At 37.4% G+C, this 11922-nt stretch overlaps 1 protein-coding gene across 2 annotated transcripts in view; it reads right to left on the reverse strand.

Annotated features, from left to right (window-relative positions):
- Positions 1-2228: 2228 nt before the first annotated feature.
- Positions 2229-11922, reverse strand: part of ALDH1A1 (aldehyde dehydrogenase 1 family member A1) — a 55428-nt gene continuing 45734 nt past the window's right edge. For both annotated transcript variants that reach the window (XM_014958464.1, XM_014958463.1), the window contains 4 exons: positions 8967-9131; positions 6729-6886; positions 5149-5223; positions 2229-2849 (listed from right to left, as the gene is read on the reverse strand). In XM_014958464.1, the coding sequence (XP_014813950.1) occupies positions 2777-2849; positions 5149-5223; positions 6729-6886; positions 8967-9131 (471 nt within the window). In that variant the 3' untranslated portion in view covers positions 2229-2776. The remainder of the gene's footprint in view (positions 2850-5148; positions 5224-6728; positions 6887-8966; positions 9132-11922) is intronic.

An 11922-nucleotide genomic window follows, 5' to 3' on the forward strand; every position in this document is an offset into this window, starting at 1 on the left:
AAAATTGACAAGCATATCCAAACAAATGAAACCTCTTTCATTTCAATACTGTGCAAATTCACCATACTCGCTGCTTAAAAATTTGTGGTGTGGTTTGTTATTACAAATGGGCAGAACTTGTATGTAAGTTGGTAAGTAAAACTGACCCTCTCTAACAAGAGATGAATTGTTGCTCTGGATTCAGTCCAGAGAAAACACGACCCTGCCAGTAGTAGGCTATGTAATTGCTGTATTTAGTTTCTGTCGACCACTGTCTCATAGCTTATCTAGTAGCTGCTGATGGTTAGCACCATCAGACAGTGCTGGTTGCTATGCTGGCAGAGAATTAGAATCATAGAATCATAGAATCATACGGGGTTGGAAAGGACCTCTGGAGATCATCTAGTCCAACCCCCACACCGGAGCAGGTCTACCTACAGCACGTTGCACAGGAACTTGTCCAGGCTGGTTTTGAGTGTCTCCAGAGAAGGACATTCCACCACCTCTCTGGGCAGCCCATTCCAGTGCTCTACCACTCTCACAGTAAAGAAGTTCCTTATGTTTAGGTGCAGCTTCTTATACTCAAGTTTGTGCCCATTTCCTCTTGTCCTGTCACTGGGCACCATTGAGAAAAGACCAGCCCCATCCTCCTGACACCCTCCCTTTAAGTCTTTGTACACATTAATTATATCTCCCTTAAGCCTTCTCTTCTCCAGACTAAAAAGACCCAATGCTCCAGGCCCTTAATCATCTCTGTGGCCCTTTGCTGTACCCTCTCCAGCAGTTCCCTGTCCTCCTTGAACTGGGGAGTCCAGAAATGGACACAGTACTCCAGATGGGGCCTCACCAGGGCAGAGTAGAGAGGCAGAATGACCTCCCTCGACCTGGTGGCCATGCTCTTCTTGATGCACCCCAGGATGCCATTGGCCTTCTTGGCCACAAGGGCACATTGCTGGCTCATGGTCATTCTGTTGTCCACAAGAACTCCCAGACCTTTTTCCTCAGAGGTGCTTTCCAGCAGGTCAGCCCCCAACCTGTACTGGTGCAGGAGGTTATTTGTCCCCAGGTGCAGCACCCTACACTTCCCCTTGTTAAATTTCATTAGGTTTCTCTCAGCCCAACTCTCCAGCCTGTCCAGGTCTCACTGTATGGCCACACAGCCTTCTAAGGTGTCAGCCACCCCTCCTAGTTTTAGGTCATCAGAAAACGTGCTGAGGGTACATTCCATCCCTTCGTCCAGGTCATTGATGAATATACTGAAGAGGTCTGGACCCACTATTGACCCCTGGGGAACACCACTTGTTACAGACTTCCAGCTGGATTCTGTGCCCCTAATCACAACACTCTGGGTTCTGTCTTTTAGCCAGTTTTCAATCCACTTAACTGTCCATTCATCTAACCCACACTTCCTAAGCTTAGCTATGAGGATGCTGTGGGAGACAGTGTCAAAAGCCTTGCTGAAGTCAAGGCAGACAACATCCGACACCCTCTTCTCATCTATCCAACCAGTCATGACATCATAGAAAGTTATCAGGTTAGTCTGACATGACTTCCCCTTGGTAAATCTATGTTGTCTACTTCTGATAGCTTTCTTTTCCTCCATATGCTCTGAGATGACACCCAGGATGAGGTGTTCCATCACCTTTCCAGGGATGGATGTGAGGCTGACTGGTCTGTAATTTCCCGGGTCCTCCTTCTTGCCCTTTTTGAAACATTAAAGCTGCACAGACTGAGAGACCATAGAGGTTATGATCAGCTGGGGACACTTACATCTGCAGAGGGCCTTTATGAGAATAAGAAACTATATGAAAAAGAGGTGTTGAGGAAAAAGGAGGAATGGAAACAATGGACTAGAAGAGGAAAGAGGAAGAGGAAAACATGCAAGTTACATGTAGGCATGGAGCAGGTATAAATCAAGAAGGAGTTTGTCTTCCTTCACCTCCCCCTTCTCTTCTTTTCCTTCAATATTCCTTGCTTATTATCTGTTAAGACTTTTTTATATATGTACCACTTACAAAGCCAAGTGCTGCCTCTGTAGATTGTCCAGTGTTCTGTGTGCTTATATTTTTCCTTGTATAATACTATCAAAAATTTAGGGATTTTAGTCTCCATATAGTCAATATAGCATACTTCTGGTGATCTAAACACAGCAGAAGGACAGCAGTGTCTCTGTAAGGATATAAAACACGCGCTAGGTAGTGCCCAGGGGTAAACCAGTGCAGTAGAAAAGACTAATGAAAGGAACAATATTATGCTTTGAAGGTGGCTTTTAATATTATTTAATATTATCCAGGTTACATTTGTGTAGTATGATGAACAAATTCAATAGCCTAAGAAATATATCTAGAGGTCTATTACTTTTGAAAGACACAGAAAAGTATCTAACTGCTAATTATTTGTAAGTGCTTTTGTTAAGGCCACAAAGAAAAGAAAATGCAAAGAAAGCTTAGAACATTTAGAAACAGCATGTAAATTCAGACTGTACTTGTAGGATATATTGAAAGATGAACACTTTCATAGCACTACAGAGACCTTCCACTGAAAATAAAAACTAGTTCTTTTTGAACATTAATTTCAAAATTAGTTAGCTAGGTACCAGACATTAAAGTTTCCTTTTCTCAGTTAGTCACATTAAAATTTTCTACATTATTCTTTATATTGTTAATACAAGCAAGTACCTCTTATACAATCAGAAAGGAAAATGGTTAATGAATAATTTGGGATTTAAAACTTATCAGAATTCAGACAGCCTTTTCAGATTAATTTGAAAATGCTAAATTCTGCCCCCCATGTAGCATTATGAGTTCTTCTGTGGGATTTTGATTGTGACAGTCTTCACTTCTGTGTATTCGTGAAGGCCGTATTCTCCCCTAGATAAAAGAGAACAAAGAGCAATATTTATGCTAATGCTTTTTATATGACCTATGTCCTGGATAGGATTTTTGGTAGTGCTGTGCAATTGGCCAGCTGTATAAGAAGTGTACTGGACATATTTGGAAGACATCTGTAAAGCTAGACTGCTGCTGGAAGCCTTTTGAAAAGCTACAGCAACTGTCTTCTGAGAAAAATGGGAGAGTAATTGCATTTCTGTGCAAAAGAATGGTGTTTAATCAATTCAGTGCATTTCTAAAGTGTGTTTCTGTGCAGCAAATCAGGTACATGTTAGATATTCACAAGCATGTTCAAGCATGTATATTTGCAAAGGTCTTCCTCTGATGTCAAGCGTTTTCCCCAGAGTCAAAGAATAGATGCTTCATCTCAAGTAATGAGGGACATAAGTAATCCACTATGAAATCTCCCAGATAGTGAAAAACAAATCTTAATGACATGTTATTAGCATGATTCCACCTTTATATTTTACATGGTGAGATGAAGCTTGCTTGTGGGCCTAGATGGTTGACGTCTGACTCGCTCAAACTATTTAGACATAATTGTTTTATATAACAAGTATTTGCTACAGTTTAACATTACCCAGTTCTCTCTGCCATCTTACAAGATGCATATGTATGCAAAACAGAAACCTGTGTTCAGGACTTTTTTGCTGTGGGAAAATGTTTACAGATTCTCTTCATTTTTTAAGAGGCATTCTGTTAGTACATAACATTCAGTAGTTTAACTCATAATGATACTGTCATTCCAAGAATTATACAGGGCATTTTATTCTGGCATTCAAGGAAGTCAATGGCCTGACACACTAACTTCCTGATTATTTCGTGCAGTTGTTTCACACATATTTCTGCCCCTCCTAGAATTGATTGCCACATGGTTACAATATTTTTTCCATAGCAAACAACTATCTGGTGCTAATGCCTGTCCTGTCTTCTGGCAGGAAAACTTTAGTGGTCTACAAATTGTGATTTTGAACCAAACATTAGGAAAAACTTCATTTGGACAACAACTTAAATCCTTACAAATGCACTGTTATAGAGAGTATTAATCTTTATGGTAGTATATAATTGTTTTCCTGTTATTTATAGGAAACAAATCCAAAAACTATTTCTGCAAAAGTCTGTAATTCAGAATTGATTATCTCCCAATTTTTGGCACTCAGCAATGCGAACCAATCCTTGATAGTAATGGCCTAAATTATTGGGTTCTTTTTTTTTTCATTTTAACATTTTCGGAAGCTCTCAGCATTGGCATAATTCTGTTTCCTTTGAAGTCAGTGGGAGCTCTGCCATCAAGAGCAGATTGAGTCCAGTGATGAGCAAGCATGAAAACCCTAGTCTTTATCTCTTAAAAAAAAAAAATGAAAAAAGAGAAAAAGAAGCTCTGAAGCACTTTATCTGCGCATATATTTTTAAATTACTTCCATTATTCACTTGCACGCATTTGTCTTAGTGGAAGGGAAAACTTACATATTTTGATTTTTATTCATTGCTTTAAAAATAATTTGTTGCTCTTAGATATATGGCTTTTATAACAAAGGACTGACTGTGATATATGTTTCAAAAAAAAAGCCAGAAGACATAATTCTTTGTAATGTAATGAGCATGTATGATATCAAATGTTTCATGACATAACACATTACATGATTCTCTTGCTAATATGCATATTGAGATGAATACTGGTAAGACAGGGCTTGATTCAAAATGAAACTGGACTAAATCTTTGAAGTTTGGAAGAATTTGATTAGCTTATCATTTCTCTATACTCCTCACTTCTTCATTGGGAAAAGACCAAAGGTCTGAAGACTACAAGGTACTGCTTTTGTTGTAACTTTTGACCAAGCTGGAACAACCTGTAAAAACATTATTGTCACAAGACTCTTGTTTAAATCAAGGATTTTGAAATGTCTTGCATTTTCAAAAACCTAGCATTTAAAGAAGATTCCACAAACTACAGACATATGTATCTTCATGCAAATAACACTATGTATATATGCAAAAAATGTAAACCATAAACACAATAATCAGATTTATATAGCAGTAGACTGAAAGTGACTAAAAATGGTAATTTTGAAAAAAATATGTTTCCTTTTTCCTTATTTGTTTTATAGAGGAATTATTTGCTTGACATTGTCTCTGACAACATGAAGCCTCTAAACACTGTATAGACTAATTTGAAGAACTCTCAAACTGGACATGCTAGTTCTGAACGTTTAAAGTTGGGGTTTAGAATTTCATTTTGCAGTTCTTGTGAATCTAAATTTCTCAAAGTATTACTTACATTTCTCGTCCATTTCCTGACATCTTAAATCCTCCAAATGGACACTGAGCAGACATTGCACTATAACAATTAACCCTGGAAGAAGAGGAAAATTACTTCTGACAGTGTAATACAGCTTTTTTTCACTCCTGAAATATCAGTGTTTTCTGGTCTACTGTAGAAAACCTTTCATGGTACTCACAATCTGTATCTGAGTAATATATTTGCAAAAATATTGTAGTTCAAGGTTCAGAGAAACAAAGCATTATCAGAAACTACACTTATGATCAGGATTCTAGCCCTCATAAAGGGTCTTCAGTCATATCTTTCGCTGATAGTTAGGATAAAATTCCTTCCTAACTACTGCACAAACTCTCAAACCAAAGACTAGTCACAGTTCAGCCTTCTGCATGTGCACTTCCAGCAGGTAAATTCAGGATTGCTTCATTATATATATTTAGGAAATTTTATTTGATTGTACTCAATGTTAACCATGTTCTGTATTGTGGTTGACAACAAAATTTAATAACAAGTAACAAAGGAATTTCACTGGGGAATTTGTAGTATAAAGAATTTTTGGCAGAATGTGCATCCTGCTCCCTAGCTGAGCAGCTCTTTTTGTCTTGCAACATTGGCAAATCAGACATTGTCTATTTTCATATCTTATACATTCTCCTGCTGCTATTTTACTGGTGTCAACAAAAGAGGTTCTGCTTATAGTTAGATTCCTAGGCAGATCAGCAATCACATAAGAGTAAAACCCAAAGATTCCACTTTTATTTTAAACTTTCTTCCATTTAAAGAATACCAACTCCTAAGTCAAAACAGTTAATTTATTTTTAGAAAGCGTATGTTTTTAGGTCACACGACCCAGGCAGGAATTTGTGGTAGCTGCAAGTTCTTTCAGATAAAATGTAAATTGGACACAAGCTTTTTGTTCAAGTAAAATTGGTTTGTCTCTTTCTGATGCATCAAGATAAACATAGGGAAATGCAGGTCCCTGTCAGTGAGTCTAAGCTTTCACTCCTGCATCTCTAAGCCTTTGCCTTTCCAGCTCCATGTAGGTTGCCTCTTTCTTTTCCATCGCTGGAAATAGCTGTCCTTGTAGCAGTTCCCCTCACTTACATTTCCTTCCTTTTTTCAACTACATTTTTTCAATCTTTTCTATCACAGGTGAATGTCCTAATCAGGTTAATTGCCAGAGAACTTCAGATACTTAATTTCTTTGCACAGTATAGAAAATGATCGCCGCAAATTAAGTATGTTGTTGGGTTGTCCCCAGATCGTGAACAGAAAAGTGGCACTCTCACCTTATTTCCTTTTGTCTCTTTTCCTTTTTAGCAAGTCAATTTCCTTTTTCAGACTGATTTTACAGGACAATCTTACAAAGACTTACAAGTAGTGTTTATTTAATAGCATGTGAAGTATGGAAAGGCAAAGGGAAGAAATACATGAGAGGATAGCATTAGTCTACCTTTCTCGAGACGACAAAAAATTGAATTACAAAAGTATACCACCCAAAGAAGTGTTAAAATGCCCCACAGTTACTGCCATTGGCACCTGCAGTTCTGAAGGAAGAAATAAAAACCCCTATTACTTACCATACTGTTCCAGCCTGAAGAGCAGCTGCAAACGTCAGTGCTTTATCAATGTCTTTGGTAAAAACTGCTGCTGCTAAGCCATAGGAAGTATTATTTGCCCTCTTGATAACCTCATCTATAGTTTTAAACTTCATGATTTGTTGAACAGGTCCAAATATCTGTTTCAGACACATGTAAATATATGAAGTGGACTAGTATGGCTTACCGCAAATTATATAATTTGCTAAAGCAAATAACTCCTATTTTTCAATTTTATTTGTCAGATGACCTTATTTCTGAATTCATTCAGTCAAGAGTGTACATTTCAGAACAGAGTTCTAAAAAGGATTATAATAATTATAATTTATATATCTATATAATAAAATAAATAATAAACAAGAATGATATATGTATATATAATTATACATATATAATTATATATTTGTATATTATAAAGAAATATAATAATAAATAATATATATTATTTAAATATTATAATAGTTATATAAGGTAAGATTTTTTGTAGCATAGAGCAAATCAAGATAGCCTATTACAAAATTATTAATAAAACAATAAATAAATAAATAATGAAAACAAATAAATGAAGATGAAATGACAACCATCAGAAAGGTAGTTAGCATGGAGTCAAAGCATGTAGCATACCCATACTGGTTACCAACAAACTGGTGTTTGCTTGGTAAGCTCCATTTTTTTATTTGAGAACGATATTCAACTTTTCCTCCTTTCTATTAAACTTTTATCTCTGCAGGTAGCTGCACAACTGGACACATAGGCCAAGTGAAATAGCTAATTCTGCTCTCCATTGTGAGTGTGATGTGAGATAATAGTCCCCCAGGTTTGGCTTTTTCACTACTGCCACTCAATGTTCTCACACAGAGGTGCCCGTGCCCATCACACAGCTCAAAGACTGTGTAGGGCAAGGTGACATTACCACGTCTCATTAGCCCCATTCCCATAGATCATGAGGTTTCCACTCGATTTTCCTGGAAAGTGTTTGGCCCTAGTTTCTAACTAGAGTTGCAGGGGTTGATTTGCATGGATCAAAAAAACATTGGAAGTTCCCCCGCTGTCCAAGCTGTGAGTTTCAGACCCTTGATATCCTTTAAGTTGCCTTGGCTCTCTCGGGTCTCATTATTCAATACACTAAAAATAGTGTGAGAGAAGCAGTTCTTGTACTACTGACCTGAAGGAAACAAATACATCTGTGAAGAAACATACCTTTGTGCAGTTTCCTACCTGCCTCCTAGACCAACAGAAACAATCCAAATTATTTCTCATACAATTCTTTCCTGTTTTACAGCTCTCTCACACTCACAATTGGCTCTAGATGCTCTGGTGTTCATTTTAACTCAGCCTGTTGACTCTTGCTGAATGTACCAGGAATGTTCATCAGACATCAGCAATATCACTGGCTATATAAAGCAACACCTTGATTTCTAATAATTTTGAAGAAGCTTTCTAGTATGAAGAAGTTTAATGGACACCAACTGCAGCACAATTGCAGCAGTTATTAAAGATGAATGTAGAAAACACAGAGAAGAGGTCATGACTGGACTTCGAGGTTATGTTTACAGAACTGTTTTTCCCAATGGCATAGCAGCTCTGCAGTCCTAACTCTCATTCCTCTCAGATGATCACTGATGTCTGGGCACTACCACCTTAGTTGGGTCAGTAAAAGCACTTTCAACGCTATCTAGACACTTCTGCAAACTCACCTAGGTTAAAAAAACCCTGCAGAGGCAAAACTCTGCTTTGCTGGTTTTGCCACCAACAAAATGCCTGTGGAAGCACAATACGTTTTCTCTTCTTGTGAAATAACTGCTTGGTGCACATTGTCTTCAAACCCCAACTTAAGTGGCTCCTTCAGCAGTGCAAAGAGTTCACAAGCTGTGCCTTCAAGGTTTGCTTCTCTGTTACAGATTACTGTGACTGATATGTGAGACATGGGCAGTATAGGGTGATGTAAACAGTCTGAACCTTGGCATTTCTTATCTAGTGTCAGCTTCAACTGGAGCCTTTATTGGCAGGCCAGCCTCATACTCCCTTCCCTCACCTCCACTGAGTTGGTGAAATTGGTGTCAGAAACCAATAAAAGCATTTTAAACACCACCAGGATAGAAGGACAGATTTACTGAGAATGTTTTTATGTAGCCACTTGACCTTCTAAATGGATATTTTGTACAGACATTTAAACAGACAATCTCCAGTGAGAGTACATACTGCCAAGAATTTATTTACCTCCTCTTTGGCAATGCGCATATCATCTGTAACATTAGAAAAAACTGTAGGCTGGATGAAATAACCTTTTTCTCCCCATGGAACTCCTCCACATTCCAGTTTGGCTCCTTCTTTTTTCCCACTCTCAATTAGCTCCAGGATTTTTTGAAACTGCTCCTTATCAATCTAAAGGAAAAGATATCACAGGGATAAAACCAGCACACACTGATAATAATTGGTCTTATAGCTCATTAAGAAAAACTTAACAATGTTTCAGCTTTGTTCAATTGCACATGTTGAAGTGGAACAGCTGGAGACCCCTGCAAAAAATCTTGTCAGTAACTTCTCAAAACTTCACAGGCTTTTCTCAAATAGAGCAGTAATCAGAAATTTTGACATAGGAGAACCAGCTGTACAGGGACTGATACCCTGTTTTTCTTTAGAAAAAAGAGGAAAAAAAATCTATAAAATTAATGTGCTTTATACTTCTCCCAGTACTTGCCAACTGCAAATGGTCCATCAAAAGAAAATTTGCTGAGCTTTATTCTGTAAAAATAATAAAGGGCTTGGTCTAAGTAGTGAGACTGTCCTGTACTTCACTAAGTCTGGTAGATTGGCCATGCTGTTTCCCTAAACTACTGAAGGAAGTTCAAAAGCAACAGTAAAATAGAACTGAAATTCAATGGTTTTTTTCAGTTCATTCTGGTTTACTAGTGGAATAAAGACACTTAACATGTGTGGTTTGAGAAACATAGATGGTAGACTGTCTAGGGTATGAAGCCAGTTTCTGTCCTTCCACTTGCCCAAGCCTGCCAACAAATTCAACAAATGCAAAGCATATTGCAGTTTGGCTCCATAGTATAGCAAAATGCATGGTCTTTGGCTGGAAAATGAGTTTGTAGTGGAAGTATAATAGAGACTTATGTTTGTCTAAGCTTTTCTAGTTTTCAGTGACAAAGAGGATAACAGGAAATCGTGTAAATTGGGACTAGAAACAGTTCATGTGTTGTTTCTTCTCCTCCTTTTCCAAATCAACCAATCACCACTTCAGACCTTAAGGGAAACTGCATAAGATAACAATTACGTCAAGAAAAACGCAGGAGTGAAGCTTGTTTGGTAGAGCCCTCTAACACCCTCTTACTTGTTTGTGTGGCTTTTGGTTTTTTTTCCTGGTTGCTCCATTTTAACGATTCTTTCCTTCAGTCTTTCAGAGTTCAGCCTTTCAAGCACTGGCTCATGAAGATACTGAGATAACTTCTAGGGGACTGTTGCAGAGAAGATTCTCTGTGATCACACTCATCAGTCAGCAGTGTAGGTGTGTGTCTTGGTATGTATCTTACTCTCTTATTCATGGAGTGAAAAGGTTGCATTTCAGTTTGAGCAACAAGTATTACCACGATCATTGGACACAAAAATATTTTCAAAGGTTCTGGGGAATCCTGAATGTGTATTAGACTAAACAGCTATTCAGCTAAAGCTGTGATAAAAGCCTATATTTATAAGGATATGAATTTATAAGGATATTTGTAAGGAGGTGGTTTTTAGTTCACTGTGCTTCCCTTGTCATTTTGCTTTCAAACAATTACATTACTGCATGCTGAAGACATAAAATTTCTGCTACCCTGGTGGCCAAATATCTCTTGTGCATAAACCTCTTGAAGAGAAGACAAGGTTTAGATGATATAGCTCATGTTGCTGTCAGTTGTTCCTTTGTTATTATTATAATCATTATTTTTCTTAATAATGTGTGAATTAGCATATATATGATCTTTTGCATTCCAGTAGGGCTTTTGGCTCTCCTTTGGTGCCTACTGTGCAAAGCATTACCCAAACTTGCTGCCTGAGGCAGGGGCTGCCCCATTGGGCCTGTGAACTGTAGGACAAATACAACTTTCAAGAAGTCTCCATGAAAAGAGAGCACAGCGAATATGCCAGATACAGGCTATCATTTTTTTGTTTCTAGAAAGAATTAATCAAAGCACAACAAGGAATTTGGAGACAAAAAGAGATATTTAACACAATTACCACAAAAGAATGCCCCTACACTGCATGGGTACAATTTTCCATTAAATAAGATTGTACCACTTCTAAAAGGAGAACTTTGCTAACCTATGAAAAAGTTTCTGCAAAAGCTTGCTAAGAAGAAAAAGAGGTTAAGATAGGCAAATGATGTGACTGGAGGAGAAAAGAGTCTTCATGCTATTTCAAATGTTTTTCTTTCTTTTTTCAACCTTTTTTCTTTTTATTTTTTTTTAAGTAAAAGTTTACTTTCAATTCCATTTAGATTGTTAGCATGAATTTCAAACTCAGTAGATCCACAATGACATGAGAGTGGATTTCTGTTAGTTTTGTATTAGCTGTACAGCAGACACCTGGAGCTTACTTGTTTCAATCTTCCCATCCTTTGGCATTTGTTCAGCTGAACATATAGCTTATTAACAAGACACACTGCAGGATACCAAAATAGCATCCTTAGTATTTTTAAATTCTCCAAAGCTTTTGTGGCATGGAATGCAGTTTTGCAATTTACTTCGTGTTGTTGATTACAGAAAATGACTGTGATAACAGATGAAGAACATGTAACTTTATCAAATGTGTGGGAGTTACTTTCTCTACAGCTTTTGCTTTGTGTCTATTACAGTTCTTTTATTCTAAGATAGTCAAATACATGCATAATAGCTCTGCCAAGAAGGTATATAGCCCATAGTACAAGCTGATATGGAAATAAGATTCTAGGTGAAAACTAATTTAACAATGGTCTAGTGTGATCTACTGAATCTACAGCATTGTGATAGCAATGTTTTTTAATGTTGCATTTTAGCCTTTACTTAATGGGGCAGCAGTTGGCATAGCCTGTACACATAAGCAGGAAAAAGTACAACATTTTGCATTTTGATTGTGCAATATTCTAAAACTGGGAGTAGCACAATGGAACAGTAACACCTTGAAAATGGGGAAAAGACACTATTAAATTTTA

This window comes from Calidris pugnax, unplaced genomic scaffold, assembly GCF_001431845.1.
Source record: "Calidris pugnax isolate Ruff unplaced genomic scaffold, ASM143184v1 scaffold360, whole genome shotgun sequence".
NCBI classification, from domain to species: Eukaryota; Metazoa; Chordata; class Aves; order Charadriiformes; family Scolopacidae; genus Calidris; species Calidris pugnax.